Genomic DNA, 23,560 nt, shown 5'->3' on the forward strand with positions numbered 1-23,560 from the left:
GACTGTGCCTCGTTGTGCGGCTGTTAGTTAGACTGCAGCTGCCTCTCCCGCGCTGCCCGGACTGCCGCTGCCAGCCTCCTCGGGCTTCCCCTCAGGTCACTCTGGCTCTGTTAATGGGACCTGAGAGCCACCCGCCACCTCCTTACACCTGCCTTTCTGCCCTGTCAGCCAATCAACCGGAGCATTCCTCACTCCTGCCCTGCTCCCGGCCAATCAAAAGCGACATTCTGCACCGCTGCCCTAATGCCAGTCAGTCAACGGCGGAGCACCTCACTCTCTGACTCCCATTCCTACTCCTGTTCTTTACGTATTACTTGGTTAGTCAATAAACAAGCCAATAAATGAATCAATGCTCGTGTCCCAAGGTCAGATGAGACGGGTATGTCAGCCTCTCGCAAAACAGCTCTTGTCTCTTCCCATCGACTGCAAGCGGCCAACCACAACTGTGCTGGATCCTGCCACGGCGGGACAAGCTGCATGTCAGTGTGTATGGCCGATGACAGCTGTCAGTGACTGGCGTCCTGGCAGCATCTGCTCTTCAGGATGAATTTTTCATAACGAGTGCCTGCTCCGCTCTGTACGGCCTGCCGGAGCTGTGATCGCCGCCGTTCCCCAATGCGCCTCCGTCTCGGGTAATGACACAGCGTGTTGGCCGGATTGGATGTCAGCGTGATCGATACGAGCTTCGGGTGGGAAGTTTTTGAAAGTCTCAGCAGTCATTATCTCCTCAAATTATATTACGCTGCAATGATAGGGTGTCCTTCTGGCTCAGCCTCACCCCCCCCTCCCCCCCTCCCCCCTCCCCCATCATAATATCTACCGAAGTTTCCCCTACAACCCTGAGCTGAGAGAGTTTGTATTCCCAGGTACTGAGAAAAACAAAAACTATCTGAAAAAACTTAATTTGGCTCTACTCCCAGATGTCTGTGTGTTGAGTTAAAGGTACAAAGTTTTTATGCCAGGATGGCACATGCTTAACGTCTGCTGGTAACATAGACAGTGTAGCTTATCATTATTTGTGTGCTGCTTATGTCACAATACATAAAGCAAACATATATTATGGTGGTATGAGCTGTGCATTTCATATTGTAAACACAGTTGCCAGAATGGGTATTTCGCCATGATATGTGTAATCAGCCTTCAGTTTCATAAATGAGGCTGTGTTGTTTTCCGCAATAATACAGTAATGAAGGAGTCATGCATGCCAAATACAATAGGACTCAAAACAAAAATTAAAACCTAAATTAATGTTGACTCAAAGTCATGCATGCATCTGGGATTTTAATACATGCTGTAAAAATCATGATGTTCAATTGTTGGCCATTAACTTGATAACACTTTTCTATTCAGTGATCACAATGTGCCTGAACACGTCCCATTCACTCGATCCAAGTAATTATCTTTCCCACGGTTCTGTGATCAATTGTTTGCCTTCTTGGATCTTGTTCACTGAAGTCTACAGCAGCAGATCGATGCAAAGCACCTTCTAGCCCAACTATATATGAAAACAACTTCCATTTCTTCTCTTGTTTTAATTTTGGACCCACCACATACCTGTGGTTTAAATATATATTTTCTTGAATAAACATTCAGAATCCTGTGGGACGTGATTTTTCTGGTCACCCTGTATGTAGGCGGTTTACATGTTTCAGCTATGGAACGTGTGAACCGCAGTGGTGTAAATGCGGAGTGCTGCGTGTCTGATTTGCTGTGTCCTCTGTTCTCTGCCTCCTTGCAGTCCATTCGGGAGGTGACGGGCTACGTGCTGGTGGCCCTGAACCAGTTTGACTACCTGCCCCTGGAGAACCTGCGCATCATCCGAGGCACCAAGCTGTACGAAGAGCGCTACTCCCTGGCCATCTTCCTCAACTACCGCCGCGACGGAAACTTCGGCCTGCGCCAGCTGGGCCTGAGGAACCTGACCGGTAGGCCTGCTCCCGGGTCCTCTGAGAAAATTTCTGTGCCTGTGTTTCGCTTTGTGTTATTCACATCAACAGTCTTTTTATCTTGAGTATCTCTCTCTCTCTCTCTCTCTCTCTCTCTCTCTCTCTCTTTGTAGCTTTTTCTTTCTCTACAAACTTCTCCAAGTTGGTAATTAGAGGCATTGATTAGATACAGGGAGATGTTGTCATGTTTTTTAGAGGGTATCACTGCTGTACTTTAGTGGTAATTCATCTAAATACGTACCAGATATTTTTAGAATAAGTAATGTTTCTTTTACATTTTTATTCTGGAATAATGCAGGGCTTGTATGAGATACGTTTTGTGTGACTCACTGGGCACATGCAGATGAGTAATAGTTTTAATGGTAAAAAACAAAATTGATTTAAGCGGGAAGTAAATGGTAAGGTCAACTCTCTGTGGGCTCTTGTGAGAAAGCATAAAAAAGCTCCACTAGTGAAGCATCATTATGTTCAAAAGCAAATTGGTTTGGATTCGTTCTGCCACGTATTTGTGAAAAAGGAAGGTTGTAGCCAACCTGTCCTGCATCCTCAGCAATCTGCAGATGAAGTTTTAATTGATTCTCCAATGCATTGAGGGGAAATTGGCTTCCCTGCTGGAAACAATCTTTACCAAAATGTATCCTTTTTTTTTAAGTTGACTCTGAACTTCTCAGTTTGACTGTCATAATCTGTACAGAAGAAAAAAAAATGCTTGAAAAAGCCACAGTGCATTCCTGTTAAAAATACTTTTTTCTTTAATTGTAGTAAAGTTTTAGTAAAGCTATCTGTTGAAAAAAAGTGTGATGAGAAAGTAAATGTGATGAGAAAGTTCTACAATGCTTCCTCAGTGTTTTTGCAACATTGTCTCAGTATCATCACCTGTGAAAAGGCTGTGCTCCACACTGTAGGTGCAGGGCATTAGGTGTCTAATTAGCGGGGTGAGTTGGCAGAGTGGGCGGGGTTCTGTGTGGTGCACAGCAGTGGGGGGATAGGAGAGTGGCAGTCCCTGTAATGAGCTGACTCCAGCAGAATCAGCAGACACCTGTGCTAAGCACGCGTACCTGCGCGTGCATCCATGTCTTTGGCTCAGGGTTTCTTATGCAACCTCTCCGACTCCCAAACTCTGTTATTGCCGCTGACACCCCTGCTGTCCGTGCTACTACGATTATTTCAACTTAATCTGCTGTTTACAGGTCCACAACACTGTGATTACATTTCACTGTGCTTAAACCATCACAGTAACAAGCGCCAATCTATATTAATGACAGGGATGATGATCACCTCTACTGCAGTACACACATAGCCAGTCCTGTATACTGTTGATACCATTTTGCCACGACAAATATATCTCTGGTAATATTAAGTAATACTTGGTAGTATTATTTTGTTTTGTGTTTTAATTGGAAATTGTACTCATTTTGTTGTTGTTTCTTGTCCTTAAAAGACAAGCAATCGCAAAAGTAAATACTTAATCCTCATACTAAAACACAAGTATCAGGGGTAGCAGATTTACTGACGCAGATTTTAACTCGCACCCATACCTTTTTTTTTTTTTTTTAACCCATGTTATGACATAATATTGATGACTTTTGCTAGTGAATCTACCTTGCCCATCCAGAGAAGGCTGACTCACACAGAAACAGCACAAGTGATTCTTGAAAGGTGAAGTTTCCCAAACTCGGCCTGCTTCTCTCCCTGGGAGCGGAGACCCTCTCGTATTTGATGGTTCTGTGGTGAGATGAAGAGAATCGATCTGTGGCGAGCCTCCTCCGCCTACTCTTTATTGCTTGGTGCTGTGCTTTCAAATCCAGGACAGGAGTACGAGGCCCGTCGCTTTAATTCGCGGCGGCCGGAGAAAGTCAGGCCTCCCAGAGACCTGGGGAGAGAGGAAGGCCCAAGCTGGGAACTTTTTTCATGTGTTACAAGTGTCCATAATACTTAGTTTTATGGGTTTCTGTGGAAGTGTGTCGTAATTGCTCAACAGTGTTTGCTTTAAGTGTATAAGTGTTTCTTCATAGCAAGTACTACATTACAGTGTGCGCTTACATAAGATGATACGTGTGTGTGTGTGTGTGTGTGTGTGTGTACATGTGCATGTGCGTGTGTGTGTGAATGTGTGCACGTGTGCGTGTGTGTGTGCACATGTGTGTGTGTGGGTGTGTGTTATAGGTAATTACATAAGTAGAAGACCGCTGCTGTGTAAAATGTTACTGCATGTACTGTGTGTAATCAGAGCCGTTCCCCAGCCCTCTTGGCCCCAGTGCCGGTGCCGCTGGAGAAGATGATAAATGGCGGTAATGATAAACACACAGTAAATAAAAACACGGGGCTGTCAGACGAATAAACAGACCCCTGTTGCGTCGGAGACTGCAGAGCTCTCCGCATTCCGCAAAGTATGAGCTCTCAGCGCGGGAATCCATGGGAGAGATGAAACGGAATGAGATTAATTTAACCAGATCTGGCATACATGATTGCAGAATATGTTCAGCACTGAGTGTACTTTTTTTTTTTTTTTCTTTCAATGCTGATGAACAGCTTTCCGAATGACATGTTTCTTGTGAATGTGTCTTCTGTGTGTACTCTGTGGAATGTGGAATATGGTAGAGAAGCAAACATCTGAACTGGATTTGCCAGCTCTCTGGGCTTAAATATCCACACACACACACACACACACGCACACACACAAATGCACATGCATGCGCATTGATAGGTATATATTGGTATATACGCAATATGAATACATGGTGGCCTTGCTAGCAACATTTCCTGTTAAAGCAAAATAGCGGTTTGTTGCCAATAAGTGAATCACTTCAAATGGTCACTTCAAGCCCAGAACGGCAGTGTTGACACACATCTCTTCATTTAATCAACTGAACAATACAATTCATATCATGCAAGGGTAAATCAATAGCCAGTTAAATTAGTAATGTTAAGGGATCAACTATAGCTGTGAAGTTTTAGTCTCATTAAAACATGGCCTATATTTTACCATAAGAATCCCCAGCTGAGGTTCCTTAAAATGTAATGAGGTTCCTTCCATAAATTTATGTAATATGCTGCTTATTAAGGCATTTGACACAGATCTAGAGTTGGTAATGATCAATCCTTGAGCGAGTGGTTTAACCTTTCACCTTATCATCTCCTCTGAAGTTGACTGACATTGCTCACCTGAGTGATAGGAAACTCCAGTGCTTCAATATCAAATAGCTCAACAAACAGATCTACCAGCTTTGATACCGCTTTCTTTCAGGGTAATCGTCTCTTTGCTCTTTATTTCTGTGTAAGGAGCTGTACACTGAAGGAGAAGTTTGGTTAATTCCGGTTTAACACCACAATGTCATATTGTTACCGTTTTATCCTGAGCTGTAAAGTAAAACCCCGGAGATCTATTTCAAATTCCAACATCAAAAGTAGGGAAGAAAAAAAAGAGACCTCTGGGACGTCTTGGATTCTGTTGAGGTTGTGTGTTTGATGATGTTATTATAGCATGCTAACACGAGTCACAATTCAGCTACACCTGAACAGAAGCATTTTTTCTTTCAGTTTACACGACTTAAAGATACACCTGATACCACACTAGGTAGTGAAATCTGACGGTACGCATCTTGACACCCCGACCCCCCCCCGCCCAAGAAAAAGGAAAAATCCAACAATGAGTATCCTTTGCAGAGGAAATGCTATTAGCACTGTACTCACGCCCTAAAATACAGCTACTGCTTCTCTCTGCAGTGGGAAGATTGCACATTCAGGCTTTCATAGAGTGCAAGAGGTCCATTGTATTTGTATTTGTATGTGTTCTGTATGCATGTAGTCACTGCCATTGTGTGTGGATGATTCAGTTAAGTCCAGAATTATTATTAGCCCATTACGATATTGTGCCCATTATGAGAGGTACAAAATGTAAGTAATGAACTGTATGACAGTTTGCAGTGCGGAAAGGTTCTCGGACAACTACTGTGGACTGGAAATGATGTATTAAACAATGCATAAAATCACAGAGAGAGGAAAAAACACATGCAGCACAAATATGGCGCAAATGCATGCAATGTGAATGGAGCACCGATATCTGGCAGCGTCATGAAGGTTACTCTTGCTGTGCCTTTGGTCGCTATACTGTGCAGGTGTAGAGAGTGGTGGGTATACAGAGATGGTTATGCTAGCTGTTCCCCTCTCTCTCTGTCTCAGGAATTTTGAAAGTACTAACACCAAGTGAAGTAAAGGTGCAGGGAAGTTATTTTCTTCTGTTTCTGTTTTTGTGAGTTTTTTTTTTTTCTTTCTATTTTTTTCCCCCTCCTGGCATCGATCAGCACGATTGTTTCTCCATTCCCTGTGAGACTGCAATGCCTCTGCCAGCTTCAAAAGTACAGACAGGAAGCAGCATTTTTAATATAGCTGCACGATGTTGATCTTAAATGCTGTATCGAGTTGTGTGCTACACAGTGCCGCACAGTCCTGGAGGGCTAGCTCCTTGTTAGAGGACTTTAGGGGAACTGGGTCAGAGCCGCGGTTGTTTAAAAGATACCCTGGGCGATTCTATGAGAAAAATACAAAAATAAATAAATAAATAAATAAATCAGATGAAAACATGGGAAAATGTTTGGCTCGATGTGCCAGGAATTCGTAAATCAGCCTTATAAAGGGCTGTTTACTTTGTCCCTGATTTGTCCGACTGCACCGATTTTTCCAAGCGTCGTTGAAAGTTATTTTGCAGAGAATGATGTTAAATTCCAAGTAGCGACACACGCTAAGTGATACAAGATAAATCTGGTGAGGTAAATTACCGCTCCTTTTTTTTTTCTAGAGAAGTCCCCCTACGGTGCTGTTAGGTATCTGTCGGAGCAGCCTGGTGGCGGGGTAGCTCTTACTGTACTGCCTCCAGTCTGAGGCTTATTTAGGAACTCAGGCAGAAGGTATGCTCTAATAAGGTGGATCTTGTTAAGCCAGGCCTCTGCCGTGGTCGTAAAATATGGAAATGAATACAGGACACGACTGGCAAGGCACCAGCTCATTCAGAGGGCCCCCTCTGTTAGTCTGAATCAGCACAGTGTGTAGTATTAGTAATTGACTGTAAATGCATACCTGGTTCATGTTACTCATACTTTCCACAGTGCCGTCTACTAGTAATAACGTGACTCCTGTGGTATGTTGCATGAGATATGGTGCTGGGTGCAGTAGTGGAGTGAAGAGTGCGGTCACTGTAATTAATATCCACCATTTTATCACTTGGCCTTACAGGAAACCTTGGAACACCCAGTGTGGTGTTACACAGCATTTCAATCTGTGTAGTTTTCACCTGATCCTACTCCCTTAGAGAGAGAGGGTGAGAAAGAGAGAGAGAGAGAGAGAGAGAGAGAGAGAGAGATGACTCAAGATCTTTCTCTGTCTGTAATGCAGGAATGCTTCCAGTCTAACACTCTTGTTCATTCACCCACTTTTGTCTGGCAGAAGAAAGTGAGTTCAGCAGATCATCCTCCCACTCCGCTTCACCAGCTCCAGTTAATAATTCAAATGCTGTGCATTGTTCTGCTTCCCCGGTCCCTCTGCAGGCTTCCTGGAGGCCTGTATAAGCTCAGCGAGATGCCAGAGAGTGTCTGTTTCTCCCTGGTGCGCCTGCCAGCTGCATATGTAAAGACTGTTTGCTCCGTGTGACCTCATCTAATGTTACATATCACCTTGACTGGAAAACCAACAAAATACAAGCCTGTGTGACTTCTCCGTTGGCCCCTCCTTCTGCCTTCTTCGCTGGCTGTGTCACAGACTGCCACCTACACCCTCTTTTTGCTATCCTCCCTTGTTTGGTGCCCAAAATACTGAGTGTGCCCCAGTTCTGTAGAAGGGGAGCTGTTGGCGCTTGCTGCACCCCAAATCTGCCCTGTTCAAGCAAGTCTGTGAAGGTGCCGGCTTCACAGCAAAGGGACAAAAATGATGACCCATAAGTCTTGGTGCTATAAGCAGAGACAACTCAAACCATTGATTTGTGATCAGCACCTTAAACACATAGAGAGGGCTTTTACCGTTTTCTGTGACTGTTATAAATTACATGTACAACTAATGGCATTAATCTCTCATATGAGTGTAATGTTTTGCATATTTGCAATGTTTGCAAATATGTCTTCTTATGGAAATAAAATAGCTATTTGGCTGAATTAGCCTGTTGACTACAAAAACACATAATTATAACACGAATTATTAAAGCAGGCCTTTCAGCAGTTTATTATCTGTCTACCTGTATATTAGCTATTTGGTTAAAAATTTTATGATTTCCCATCATTCATTGCTTAGCTGAATATTTTTATCTCTTGAAATGTTTGCAGGGACGGACAATCAAACACATAAACTTATGGTACAGCACTTTCCCTTTTGAACAATTCTGTCCTAGAATGCCATTGTTGCTAGATGCTGACTGAGGCCAGAGGTTGTCAAAAAGTTAACATTTTGAACCTCCTGCAGCTCTGTGGCCCCCTCTGTGATGTCAGAAAGTGCTCATGTTAAGGGTGGATAGGGTGGGGAGGTTTGAAACACAGCCTCTGTCTCTCTCTCTCTCTGTCTCTATTACTCTTCCTGTCTGTGCATATTTTAAAGATGCTCCTTCGTAGTTTTGTTGGTGAAATGATGTAATTTGTTATAAGTAACTGAACAAATAAAGTAATGTGCATCTAGTAAATGCCTCAGGGCCAGAAAACATATTTACCAGTATATTGAAATATGTGACTTCCTTGAGGAAATCAGTGGGATCCTTTACGCCGTAGCATGTGTCAGGCACCTGCCACCAAGCCTGAACGTGTGGAAAGTAAATGGCAGCCAAGCCTGCGGGGAGAGGAGAGAGTGAGGGAGGGGACAGCATTCTGTCTGTTCCTGCTCGCTCTTCACTCATGTCACCTGTCCCTCCTCCAGCTCTAAGTGTACTTAGCTATTGTCGGGACTCTTACTTCTTTCTGTCTCTCAGGTAGGCGACAGGGGCTGGGAAGGTCAGCGGCCGGCTGCTGAACTCAATAAAACTCTGTAACCCGAGGGCTCTGGCGCTGTTCCCAGGTCAGCGCTCTGTCGCTAACGCTCCGTCACCTGTTCCCCTGCTTTTTTTATTTCCCCTGCACCTGGAGTCAGAATACAACGGACACAACATATAGCAGAATAAAAAATGGATTAGCACCTGTCAATCAGGTGGCTGCCTGTCTTATGATTAGTACGTTATTAGTAGAGAGCCATGTCTGAATGGTATGTTATAGTATCTGTGCAGTACCTGGGTATCCACTGCCACACAGATGCAGTGTGCTAAGTTTGAGATACACATCCAAGAACATTTTTGATCATTGAGAGTTCCATTGTAGGGGCTGTGGTTGTTGGATTCATCAATACTGTCCTTGTCCCTGAATGAGTAAACTCCATGTGGACATCAGGAGATGCCACCAGGGCATGTTGTCCATGTTTGAGGGGGTGACATGTGAGATCCTTGTGAGTTGCTATTAAGTGCCTTTAACAGGACTATACAGAAGGATGCTTGCATATTTTGCACCTTTCAAATTTCAGACAAGAGTGTCAGAGGTGGTGCCCACCTTAATGGAGGGGTGTGCAGTGTAGCCACAAGGCATCCCAAGGGGCCTACTCTTCCATATATACTGTATAAACCTGCACGCACACACACACATACACACACACACACACACACACACAAAGGGAACTTGCACATGATTAAATAAGCAGACATTGAATGGGGAGAGTGAGTTGCTGATGCTGGCCAGTGTAACTCTGGCATACACACTTGCACACACTCACACACCTAGGCACAACTACACAGACACTCCTTTAGGTGTTTTCTAATGTCTCGCTGAGACACTGAGGCAATACTGAAACAGACATACACCTCAGAATAGAGCTTTTGGTAATACACACACATGCTTTTTCATTCCCACAGTGCAACCCTGCACCATTTTAATAGAAAAAAATGAACAGCTTTGTTCTTGTTCTGAATTGGTTCAAGAGACACATCAGGGAAGCCTGTAATGGGTCCTTTGATGTCCCTGCCACATTATCTCCTAGTTTCTTTTATAACAGCTCTCCAGAGATCTGTAAAATGATCAATACAATCCATAAGCAGCTTATAAGAGGATAAAGGTTATTAACTACTTGTGGCCCAATCTAGAGATGGATGGACTGGTCTGCTTTATATTGTTACTGCCTGGAATCCCTGGAAAATAGAAGTGAACTTCTGTCACATCCATGAGAAAGGGGAAGGTGCCAGCCTTGTATTGTTTTCCTGGATCACCCTCTGAAATTCTTGACAGAATTTAATACATTTCAAAATATGAATTCAAAAATGTAAGAATAATATTATAAATGGTGGAATGTATTATGTGGCAATAATGAATGAAGTTTTAGTCATGGCATTTTCACATAACAGAAAAAAAGTTTTCCTTGTATTTTGAGTTTTGTACATCATGTTGCTTCATAAGGGCTTAGATGGGTCATGTGACTTCTGTGTCTAGACGGATTGGCAAACCTCTGATCACCTGACCTACTGCTCAGATGAGCATATCTGTGTAATTGTGATAATGGGCTCTTTAGGAGATTCGATCTCTAGTTTTAGTCTCAGAGCTCTTATGTATGCGGTGGGATCTAAGCAGATATTTATGCACGTGTCATTTCTTACATGGTGACAACACGGACACACTTGATTACATCTCAAAATATGACAGCATGCTCTTAATTTACCCTAATTGAAGATTTGCAGATGTCTTTATATGATATTAATTCTGAATGGCATAGATTGTAGGTAGAGCCTGCAGGCTCCAAGGTTTATACTCACAGGGTGGAGACTGCACTTGCTTGCAACCTCACCAGAATGAAACGGGCAGATGGAAGTGGGGTGAATAGGTTGCATAGATGAATTAGACCTACCTCAGACTGATCCATTAAAAAGAGGCAGAAATCGAAACCAAAACTTAAGAACATGATGCCTCTTTTTACTGTGAGGTGCAAAATCTTTAGCATTGGCCTGTTTCTTAGGTTTGCTCAGGGGGAACAGGAGTAAAATGGTAACTAATCCACTGGTCATATGTATCACCTCCGCTGCAGCTAATTCACAGCTCTTACTTGTAAAACAAATTGTTCGCTAATGTATTTGACACATTTGTGAGTAATTAACATCGACAGAGCAATTTTGAGTTGTTCATAGCTTCTCTTTCTCTCTTTCCCCCTCTCTCTGCCCCCACCCCTCCTGTTCATTTCCCTGTCTTGACCCAAGAGACCAGGGTACTGATCCCCCCGAAACACACACTTACACCCCCAAGACCCTTACCCCACCCTCCCCTTTCTCCCTGTCAACCCTCTGCCCAGAGAAGCACTCAAGAAGCTATGATCACACTTAATTACACCCCGTCCCAGCATGGAGGCAGAGGTCGAACACTGCCATTCTGCCTGACATTTCAGAGTGCGGCCGCTTACTTGTTTCAGATGAATTATAGATATTTTCATGCTTAGCCTTCTTCTCCCCATCCCGCTTTGAGTCATTGGAAAACCAGCAACCATGGAGCGTTCAAATCGTAATTACCACACGCCGAGTTTCGCCAAATAATAACGGCAGCGGTAATGAACATAACACAGGAGACGGTGCCCGTGAAAACACGCACACACGCGCACACACACACACACACACACACACACACACCCCACCCCTAACTTTTCCGCTTTCCTTCCTGGCGCTTCTGCCCATTTGGCGGCATGCAAAACTGCTCCTCCTGTTGAAATGCAAGCATCAAATCTCAGCCCCCATCTGCCAGACCACCTCTCCTCGTCCCGTGCAAACGGGCGAGAGCGCAAAAACACGAGAGCGCGGGCTGGATCCCATCTGCCTCGCCGTCTAGCGAGACGCGCCGAGGACACATTCGTCCACACTGTGCCTCCACAGTCGCGGGCAGAAATTAACTGCGCTATGAGGATCACGTCTGTCCTTACAGGGGCTTTAAATAGGTCTTTTCTTTATCAAAGACCTTTTCAAACAATCTGTTTTATTAGCTGCGTAGGGTTTGAGAGCAAAGGCAGTGTTGTATGCTGGAATTGAAAGGGATTGATTGCCATTTTGTAAAGCTTTAGAGGTGAGTGAACGCTGCAGTCGCCAGCAGTCTGCTGGCTGCACAGTGAGCGTGTGCTTAAGAGGCTGAGGCCACTCCTGCTTTAGAGGGTTCATGGAACAGACTACAATGGGCTTTATTACAATGTGGCTGGCCACTAGCAGCATGCAGACAAGCATTACAACATGCTTGACGTTTTCCAGCCTACAGGTGTGTGCATGTATGCAGTAGTGTGCATGCGCGAGCATCTGTGTGTGTGTGTGTGTGTGTGTGTGTGTGTGTATGTGTGTGTGTGTGTGTGCTACATGTCTCAGTATTTTGTTAAGTTTGTTCTGCGTGCATATGTGCATTGCTTTGTTTGCATCTGCAAACGGATCTCGGTGTCTGCCGTGCTGGCCACTCTTGAGCATGCTCGGCCCTGCTCCATTGGGCCTCGGTCCTGTTTCCCCCTCTCCTCTCGATCGCAGTGTTATTCAGACGGCAGCACAGAGGCCGTGGCAGCACCGTGGGGCGCGGCGAAGTGGCTCTCCACGAGTACCTTTCTCCTCTGCCCATCTCCAATCATTGGTTGCCCTCACAGAACCCTTCTGTGCGGCCGGTAGAATGCTGCTCCCGGGCCAGCGCCAGAGCTAACCAGCACTCCAGGAGTGCGGGGTCCAGTCTCGGGAGGGTGCGGGGCGCAGAAACACACAGGGGCAGGAGGAGGAGGAGGAGGAGGAGGAGGAGGAGGAGGGAGCGAGCGAGCGAGGGTTTTAAAAGCCCTCCTTTGTTCTACCTTTATTTCAGCCTTGCCATGGAAAGGAGGAGTCGCGCTGCACATTTGTGTGGGCTTTGTTCCTGCAAGATCCCGGTTATGCTGGACAAACAAACAGCCCCGTCTTGAGTGGGCTCGAGAGATGAGAGGGTTTAGAATTCTCCATGGCTGTAATGTTTCAGCACACTGCTCCCTCTGTTCACATCTGTACAGATATAGAAATCAATAGCACAAATGGATGGCTTGTGAGACAGACTGCCTTTTCTAAGACATGATGGACTTGAGAGAGAACAATACATCATCTGTTTAAAAAAAACAAAAGAAGTACAACTTTGCTTTGCAAACCAAATATTTGGAGAATTGAATGTGCAAGTGGTTATATAATTACCATACATATGCGATTGTAATAAAGGTGTCTATAGTACAGGTGCCATTCAGTAGGTCACGGTTTGTGGGTTCAGCTTCTGTTCTCCTGGGGCTTCCTCTTACCCCCCTTGCTCTGAGCTTATTTCACCACCTTCTTGGCAAAACACGCACATCAGATCACAACTCAATGTCCTTTCCCTTAGGATCTAGGCTTCGCTCGGGGCAAAACGGTAATGTGTGAAGCCAAATGGACTTTATCAGGTGTGTAGTGGAAATATTGAGTGAGATGACCGCTTTATGTCTTGTAAATGCATCACATACACTAACAATTCCATACATACACACATACACAATCAGACATGGACTGTAGATACAAACATGTCCAACACAGCAGTCGCATGCTCCCGTGGATAGGTCAGTAGGATTTTTATTTTGGGAGGGGGGGGGGGGGCCTTTGGTTATTGGTTAATAACTGTGCATGCAGTTGATAACAAGCTAACCAACTGAGTAAGTGGTGTGTTCAGTTCACCAATTGTGTACAGCAGAGGTAAGATTCACCACGGCTGAAGCCCATTTGACTCAAAATAAACACTCACTCAGTCATTATGTCTGAATATTAGCACTGGTGCATCCTTCAATAGACTAATCCTTTGTTAAACTTACCATGTCTGTTATTGTCATGGCAGTAATCACTCTCCTCTCTCTCTCTCTCCACATTATGCTTACCTCTCCCTCAGAAACAGAATCCCTGCATTGTTTTGCCATATTAAAAGTGTTGTGAGCAGTTGAGTCTCACCCCTCACTGTCCTGCCTGCATTTGCTGTACTCCGGTTAATATCTGTGACCGAGTCCCGTGATATGACATCCCCGTAATGAGACGACTTCGCTGCGCCCCCTCTGTGCTCCGCCATGGGGTCCGCGTGGCTGTGCTAATCTGCTTTGCGTGTTTTCCGAGCAGGTGCGGACATGGGAGGCTGTAATGAGTTTGGGCGCGTCCCCGACTGTCACTCCAAACACTAATTCACACTCCTTATCGGCAGCTTCCAGACCTGGGGTCAGTTACAATTGTGTGCCTAATTGATTACCTCCCGTCCAATTACACCGGTGTCATGCTTAATATTTCACTGTTTGAGAAGCGCATTGTCCACCCAGGGACCATCCTGACGGATGGCAATTACAACATTTATGTTCATAACGCAGCGTGCGCGGCTCCTTAATGCAGCTTTTGGCATCGTTGTGTTATTCTATTTTTTTTTTTTTTGGAAAATAACATTTGACGTAGTTGAAATTAAGGCTAAAAGACTGGTGTAATTGTCATATTGGCTGTGGTTAAATTGAAAACCTTCACGCTAATTGTAAATTACCTCTGCAACAGTTGGCGGTTCCATTCTGCCTATCAGACAATTAGCATTGAACGGTGTGGTGTGTTATGATACAACATGGGCCTCTATTTAAAGGAATGCGGCAAACCTCGAATGAAAGTTGGCTTGTTGCGAAGAAATAAAGCAGACCCCCCCACCCCCCCACCCCCGTGACAGCAGTCCAAAGTCTTAGTTCTGTCGAGTAGTACTTAATTAGAATGGTGGTGTGATGACATAGGGTAGAAGGAACAAGTACCGCTTGCGTATTGTCAAATAGTTTGGTCAGTTGTTTTTGTTTTTTTTTTTTCCTTTTGTTGTTTTCCCTCTCTCACCCCCATTCTGCTGACTACCTTTTATTTCATTAATGATCCCGTGTGGGAATTACATAAGCAAAAAATGGAAAATTTTAATGAAATATTAATAACAAACAACATAAAGAGCTTTAAATTTTGCACTTCTGAGAGAGCTGACCTCCCTGTTCCCTTGCCACCAGAAGTAAATGAGTGCATGCATACAAGCTGATTAGAGTTAAACTGTGGTGCTGCAATGTCTGAAGTAAATTGTGTTTTTTGTTGCTAGTGTACATCTGTAAAAAAGTTAAAAATGTGAGTGGACTACAAGCTTGACAAAATTTTACGGCACTTTTCAAAGCTCTTTTTGGTGGCCTGACAGCCAGGAAACATGGCAGAGTGAGGCATAATGAGATCATTAATAGGTGGAGCTAACATGTGCTGTGAATTAATCAGAAGACTGGCCTCTTCATGACAAAACACTATGATTGGTTCAAATTTTTTGAGCTGTTAATAGTGCCGCCCATTTTGTGACTCATGGCACTTCACTGTGCCATTGCTGCAAAATTATTATTATTATTATGTTTTTTTATTTTTTTGGTAAGGCAAACACAATGTTGATAGTGACCACAACACAGTTTAGCTGATCCCTAAAGTGTGACTTTCAGCACTGCATCTGTATATAGGTAGATTCCCTTTCAAAGCAACGTCAGCTTGCGGACACCAAAAACTAAGCTAAGTTGTTATACCTGAGCTAAAATATGGTAAAATCTTAAAGTAACTATAACATAAAAACAATAATAAAAAAAATTAAGAACAAAAGAACCTAGGAAGTGTAGTACTTTCCCATTGTTATTGTGTTATATTAACTTGGATTAAAAAAAGACAAGGCTCAGTAGAAATGAAGTTGATTAGCCAAAAAAAAAAAATTCTGTGGATTCCGGCCCTCTTTATTTAACATAAAACTTGTGATTTAATTTGCAAAAATCTCTGTAATTACACAAAGATCAAATGGAGAGATGGGAGCTAATGCTAATACCCACTCTGTGGCCTGAGCTCCGAGAGAGATGGAGGAAGAGGGGTCCATTAATAATGCATCTGGTGTCATCATTAAGAAACCCAATGATTAAAACATATCTCCCAGCTTCAAACGCGGCCTTGCGTTCTCGGAGAGCCTTCTGTTACAGCAGCGCCTCGTTGTGACTCAGAAAGCGCATAGGAAAACAGCAAAGAAACAACCAATAAAGCATCACCAACATGGCTCCCCACCGAGTCTCAAAAAAAGGTAACCGCGCATACGTTTCCTGAAACAGGACTGATGACTAACAGTTACTCATGGCAGAAGCATGACATGCTTCTGTCTCTGTGAACTTGAGCAGCCAATCATGTCTCTCTCTGCTACCGAGATCTTACATTAAAGAGGGCCGCACCACATGCACGCAGATGTTCCTGGAGTGTCTGTTACATAACGATCTGATGCTGAAGTGTTACCTGACACTTAACTGATGGGTGATGGGTATTTCAGTGGCACCCCTCATCTCAGTTAGTTTTGTGAATACTAAAACTTAGGAACACAGTGAATCAGCCAAGTGGGTAATTTTCGATTTGAATTTCTAGCAACCGTTAACAGCAGAACAATATTACATCTCTGATAACGGAGGACTTTTCGTGTTTTTGGCTTCCCCAGTGGTTTCCCTCATTATGGATGGTTAAACGTCTTGTTGAAACAGTGTGATGGAGACATAGCAAGATGTCCTCCACGGTATTTCCTGGTATTCCAGCGTTAACCTTGGACTTCCTGTTCATATGATGGTGACCCATGGAATTTATTCCATTTCGTTTACATTTACATTTTTGCCGTTTAGCAGACAGTCTTATCCAGAGTGGGTTAAAAGATTTGACTACATTTTCATTTACATTCATCATCCAGCAGCTACTCCTATCCAGAGCAACTCCCAAAATATCAGTAAATAAAGAAAAAAAAAACCAAAAGCTAAACAAACAAGGAGATAACCAGACATATAAATGAACAAGTGCCAGTGCCCAGCAACACACTGTTACAGTACAACGCAGTTTATTGTATAAACAGATTTCATGCTGTCCAGATTAGATGCACTCTGAAGTAATTTCTGTTGTTCATAGTTTTTATACAGTCAGCTGAGAGGGGGAAGCCAGACTGCTAATTAGCAGTTAATACACTTGCAAAACTAACCAAAGCAAAAAATAACATGAAATAAAACAATATATATATATATCAAGTGATGGCTGTATCATGCAATAAGATTCCCTGCAGTGCTCAGCATCACACAATTAAAACACAACACAATTTAACATTTCCTGGATTTTACAATAATATGACTTGTTTTCTAACTCCTTGACATTCCCATTATTTTCCATCCCATTTTCTTGACAAGGTGAAGATTTTTTGATAAAATTGTTGATTGCAAATTCGAAGAGGCTTGGGCAGGGAGTCAAAAACAAACCAAAGATCTTATCATGATTGTTCTACGGTTTGCCATCTTTCGCTCACTGGTTTGGCTGTGTCGGGACAGACTCAGTGTTGGCCAGTTGGGATGACACCATTGGTCATTAAAGATTGGGCAGCTAGAGAGCCATGATGCAAGAAGAGAACAGCTTCAAAAACCAGGAGCACAAATGGCACCACTAAACGTTTACAGTAGGGGATGGTGGACAACTGTCATCAACATGTAAACATCTAAAGCAGCTTCATGAATAAGTAACTTTCCGTTAAGAGGTAAGGGCGGAACGAAAAGCAGATCAACTGACTTTTGTAAGCTGCTCAGGCCTGATGTTGAGCAGGGAAGTGTGGACGCTGACTAAGCTGCTGACCAACACCGCAGGGAGACGGCGTTTCTCCTGTTAGGTCGACAGTTTGCACGATGATGCACACTGCACCCCCAGACTTGGTATTCACCCTGTGTGGTGCCCTGACAACAGCACTTTAGCTCAAAGCCCTTGATAGATGGGCCTCTGGGCATTAGGATTTGTCTCCATTAGCCGCTAAATGCCTCTGGAAGGAGCCATAAAGGCCATGTAATGGAGTCATGGGAGGCCTTAGGGAGTCACCAGCTATGGGAGTGTGAGGTGTTTACGGGAGGGGGAGGGGTTACAACTGAGGCAGGAAGTTAAGGCCCTGCCTCCTTCCTGTCCTCACAGTGTTATTGCTGTTTATGTCAAAATGCCCTCAAACGGTAAGCACAGACAAACTCCGCCCACTAGCCTAACGCATGCTTTCAGTTACAGTGGCTCAGTCCATCATACGGAGGTTTTTTTCTCTCTCACTCCCACCCTCTTGCTCTGTTCCTCAGAGGAAAGAGGAAGCGCAATGCGCATATGAGCAAATGGTGTTAGCGAGGGGATGAGGGGACGACATGAAACTGGAGCACAGTGTTTGCACCAACCCAGCTGCTGAATTATTCACAGACGCTGGCATCGTGAGCCTCCAGAGCCACCATAACTGGGGTACCCAGAGGATCCTGTCAGACCACGGGGGTCATTTCAAATGGGTGCTTTTGATTACCTTCATTGCATTGTGTATCCCCAGGTAAGATCATGGACTGAGTAACCCCGCTGCCCAAAATCCCAGTTAACATACTGCAGTAAGCAGTTTTAGTAGCCAGTGAGCCCTGTAGAAAACAAACTGATACTTCATTAAACGTTAATGTGAGCATGCAAGGAATTTTAATGTCAATTAATAATCAAAACAGTTTTTTTTTTCCATTCCCATTTCAGTCAGACTGCATTTTTTGCAAGCTAAACCAGGCCATTCCTCAAACATCATTGTTGCTCTGAGGATACTCTGAGGCATTCTAAATGAACCAGCGTCAGCTCCACCAGCAATGTGACCTCGCGGTGTCGCGGGAGACATTGCGAGAGACTCTGCCTGCATATTCAGTTTGTTTGCCGGTTTATTCCACCACAGGGTGTGTATTACCGGCCTGACATTGTGGAAAAACGTAAGTTGTCGTGCTTATTTGTACAACGCGGAGGAAGCGGAGCCATGACTAAATTTACCGGTGGTATGAGTTTGCACTTTCAGCCCTGACATTGCTGAGCGTTCTCTGTCAGGGCCTTGGTGTCTGAGTTCCCTTCAAACCACCTGTCTTCGCTCGCGTCGAGCAATACGTCTTGTGGCGACAACAGTAATAGTAGAAAGAAAATGTAGAGGCGTTGCCGTGCTCCCCGGGACCCTCCGTCTTTGTGTTTGCCTCTAATCCAGGCCCATTTCATCCCCCCTTTTTTTTTTACGCTGGAGGTGTTAATGAAACACTAAAGAGGGCCAAGCCAATTATTTCTGTTCCCACTGATCCCGAGCATCTCATTTCTGAAATGTCAGTGAGGGGAGAGGGGGGAATGTGATGGAATAATTAGGTTTTTGAGGCCACAGCTGAAGTTGTGTCTGGATAGGTGTTGCGTGGAGCAGTTATGGGATGACAGGCCCTCAGAGTTGGCCCCCGAGGGACCCTTGAAGGACATGAAGGGTGTCCCTGAGCAATCATAAAAAAACAGGTTCAGTAAACGCAATACATTTTTTCATATATCCAACCTATCAATTATAATGTGACTTTGATATTCTACTATAATTTGTGAAATGGAAAACTCTCAGCTGCAGTAGTAACTGAAAATTAACTCAGACATGGAATGTATTGGTAAATACATGGTATGTATTTTTAAATTATTACTTTATTTTTATGCTGCTCTTCCTGTTGAAAAACCCTGAAGTATACTTTTTGAGAAGAATTGTAAACATTTGCTTTTTGGTTTTATAATGTTTCTGACACCCACATACACAGAAGTGCACAGTGGATGTTCATATATGTAACTGGCTGAGCCTTCAGTCTTTTCCTGGGCACACAAGCGTATGTGTGTTTGTGCATATTGATAAGTTCGTCCAGGTGTGTATGATTAGATACACATTTGTATTATGTTTGCTCCAGGTACTTCCTTCAGTAATGAGGTTTTGATTGATTATCAATTTCCTCCCCACATTTGCTCGCAAATTGAGACAAAGTCCGTCTCTTACTGTTGAAGTCTAACAACGGGACCCTTGTATTTAGAACATACATGTATTAGCTTACAGTCAACATCTGCATGTGAATATATTTACATACCTTTGCATTTCAGATCAACTGTGGGATGACACACAATGGAATTCCTGTGTTTTGGCTGTGACTACAGGAAGTGACCACAAAAACATTAATGTCACTTGCTCACTTTATGAATGATTTAATGAATGAATGAATGAATGAATGATTGAGTGTCTCCTGCTGGAATAATGTTTTACCAGTATAGACTTAAGAGGCATTACTTACTGCCTGAGAGAGAGATCTGTCCACAGAAAGGAGGCACACGTGATGATAGAGCACGGTTTCTCCTCCTCTTTTCCCACCAACCTGCTGATGGCACATAAGCTTAATGACATTTTCATGGCCTGGTCAGGTGGCTGTGTGTTCGTAATAAAAAGATTTCCTTGTGATCCAATCGGTCTTGCTCAGCCAATGGCGTTACAGTGTGTCAAGCCTCACTTCGGCTCCTTACTTCACAGTGGGATGGATATCAGCCCTGCCACCATGTCCTGTTGTGCACCATGGAGGACAGCAGTGAGACTGGCTCCTTACATCCCTGTCAGCTTCATTAGAACTGTCTGGATTCTAGGTTTGCATCTTAATCAGCAGAATCTGGAGCTAGGCACATGATGCGCGTCTTACAAATCATGTTTCTGCGACATTTCAATTTTGCTGCAGCTGTACAGAAACGTGAAGATGTTATGTGTTAGCAGGATATGGATGAGTATGTCCCATGATTAGATCCTTTGCTACCTGTCTGATGTCAGCTGTGGTAATACTTTAAGTGTCAGCAGGCTGAGTAACCTTGCACAAGCATCCATGCAACTTCCCAATATCGCACACTCTCACTCTGAGTTCAACAGAGTTTCGTGCAGTTTAGAAACCTGCATGATGAATTCTCCGTTGCAATGGTCCTTTCCCCTTTGTGTCTCAATTACTAATGTATTTATTTCTGTGGTGCGAAATGCAGGCGGGGGGGGGTAATGGGACATGAAAAGCCGCCTGCTGATGACTGAAGTCACACAGGTGGGTATTGAACAGGCTCCTAAGTGCGTGAGCCAAACGCTCAGTGCAGCGGGCGGCTCCGTGCCATGCCCAGGCCACCTCCCCTTCTGTCTGAGGAGCACGACATCACACGCCAGCTCCATCCACTCCCTTTTGATCTCCTCTCCAAAGTAACAGGCTGCTCCCGAAACGCCTTCTTCCAAGGGGCGCGATTACATCATCCTTGCCGTATGTCAGCTGCGGTACGGCTCACATTGTCAGCTTGTCAGCGGAACAGAGGGACGAGCAGTGCGGCCGGAAGTGATTGCCATCCTCTCACTTGTACATGTTCAGTGTCATCCATTCCTTCCCTGATTGGATTTCAGAATCAGAATCAGACTTTATTGGCCAAGCATGCTTCTACACATACAAGCAATTTGACTCCAGGTCCATTGTCTCTTGTAGTGTTTGCATACAATGTCAAAGCGACAACAACAAATACGAAACAACAGTAGTGTCACAACAAAAATCAGCATCAACAAAAAACAGCATCAATAGTGTTACTACACTAACTGTTGTTCAGGAGGGTGAGGACCAGAGGAAAGGGAGAGGGTCAGAGGGTCAGAGGGACTTGTGTTCTCCCCAGAGTGCATTCCTCACCCACTACTTTTCTCTGTGGGCCCCGGTGGATCAGAATGGCCAAGGAATTGGCATTCATATGGGTATTCATTCAGCCATTGCTTAGTGTTGTTTTGTCCTTTGAGGCAGTTCAGGAGGCATTGGTTCATTAAAATGCTGCCGAGAACCAGTCAGACAGAAGCTAATAAGGAAACCATGCCCACAGTCTCAGAAGGGCCCTGTGTTTAACTCAGTTGTCATTTGCTTTACTTATTTATTTTTCTGGTTCCTGCAATGAATAGATTGTGCTGTGTGTTGCTTCATCATTCGACAGCGTCAAGAGAAATGTGACAAAGGTGCGCTGCTCAGTGTATGAATGTGCCACACAAATAGGGCTGTGTTCCAGCCACGGTTAGCTACTTTAGACTCAGTTACAGGAAGATGAGCACTCAAAGTACTCCACTGTCTCTGCAATCCCAAAGGCTTGATGAAGAATCACTGTTGTTCAGTAGTCTGTGATAGATAGATATAATAAAAATGTCACCAGTAATACATACAGTACAAGCCAACTTCTTTGTTTCCATCATCCAGTCGTTTGGGGTGTATTTTTGTCTGAGAAATACCAATAGAGCATGAATAGGAGCATCCATCTGATCGCCCATAGGTGGTGTGTGTATAGTGAGACTTCAAGAGGCCTGCTTGATGCTCTTAATCTCCTCATTCTCCGTATTTACACCTTCTCATTCTTCCCTTTTCTCATTCATACTGATCTGGCCCCCCACCAAGTCTCCCTCCGCTATTATGACCACTGTTACAGCCATAAGATACAAATTAATATGGCTGTGATTGAAAATAAAGAAAGATATAACCCTTCCCCCACCCGCTCCCCTTTTATGGCCTCATTCTTCTCAACAGATGCTCTGTGTTCTGTAGAAATCCATAATCCTTTAATCTGGGCTATTTTTCATAAGGATTCCACGCAAACAATCGCACAGGAGATGGCGAAATGTAATCAGCCGGATTTAAACACAATTATTCTTATCAAGGGAACAGTGCAAAAAAAAGGAGGGCACGGCACCACCTCTTCACAGCCTCTACCCTTCCACCCCTCTCCCGTTGGCTACATAAAAGAATATCTCTGCTTTCTGCCTAGGTAATAATCAGATAGGGTAGAAAGACAAAGGAAACCCTCAGCACGTACGTCTTTGTTAGGTTTTTGTTTCCAAAAGCTAGAGAATTCGACATGACCTTCCAATTGTGCGTCATTGTTTGATGAATAGTTGTGACTATTAGTCACTTTTAATGTGTCCTAATTATGGCTGAGGTCATATTTTTTTCATTCTGTATTGTATTCATAAATAGAAAGTATTCAAATGTACTGTAGGTGTTTTGATTTTCAGTCTGACTGCTGTATAGTGTAATTTTCTCCAATGGCATGAACTAAAATTCAGAGCTTTCATTGTTATTACGTCTTGAATTATGTATGTATATACATTATATATATATATATATATATATATATATATATATATATATATATGTGTGTGTGTGTGTAATATTATATGTATTATATATAAGGAAGTACCTATATATAACAAATTTCATGCAAAGCATCATACAGTACCAATTGCCTTTTTCCATTGAGTAGACTGTGATTGCCCTATGACCATGTTATGTTCCACAGTTTATTCTGCTCTTGTATTTGCACTTGAACGTTCGCAGCAAGCAAAACCAGGTTATCGTATTGCCTTCTCCTCACTCTTGCCTCTCCACTCTCCCACATAGTCTGGTCTGCCGCTACATCACGTTCTCCACTCGCAAGGTCTTGTGTACCTCAGACAGGGAACCTTTCTTTCTCCCTCCCCTTCCAGCCAGTCATAAAGGATTTTATGCTAGTCGAATTAATGCAGTTGTTCTTTCCAGGTCACTAGTCAAATACATAAAATTGCAATTACATTTGAATGGAGAGTGGCTGTATTTTCTTCATGGAGTGTTAAGGACATTAAAAACTGCCCTCTTCCAATAGATTTATGTAGGCTGCTTTTTCTTCCGACCTTGTGTAAGATATAAATGGCTTGAACGTGAGACGA

The 23,560-nt window shown here is 43.7% G+C and overlaps 1 protein-coding gene across 1 annotated transcript in view; it reads left to right on the forward strand.

Annotated features, from left to right (window-relative positions):
• Positions 1 to 23,560, forward strand: part of LOC118789536 (receptor tyrosine-protein kinase erbB-4-like) — a 294,445-nt gene that overhangs the window by 175,232 nt on the left and 95,653 nt on the right. The window contains exon 3 of the mRNA XM_036546004.1: positions 1,739 to 1,925. Within this exon, the coding sequence (XP_036401897.1) occupies positions 1,739 to 1,925 (187 nt within the window). The remainder of the gene's footprint in view (positions 1 to 1,738; positions 1,926 to 23,560) is intronic.

Source organism: Megalops cyprinoides, chromosome 14 (genome assembly GCF_013368585.1).
Source record: "Megalops cyprinoides isolate fMegCyp1 chromosome 14, fMegCyp1.pri, whole genome shotgun sequence".
NCBI lineage: Eukaryota > Metazoa > Chordata > Actinopteri > Elopiformes > Megalopidae > Megalops > Megalops cyprinoides.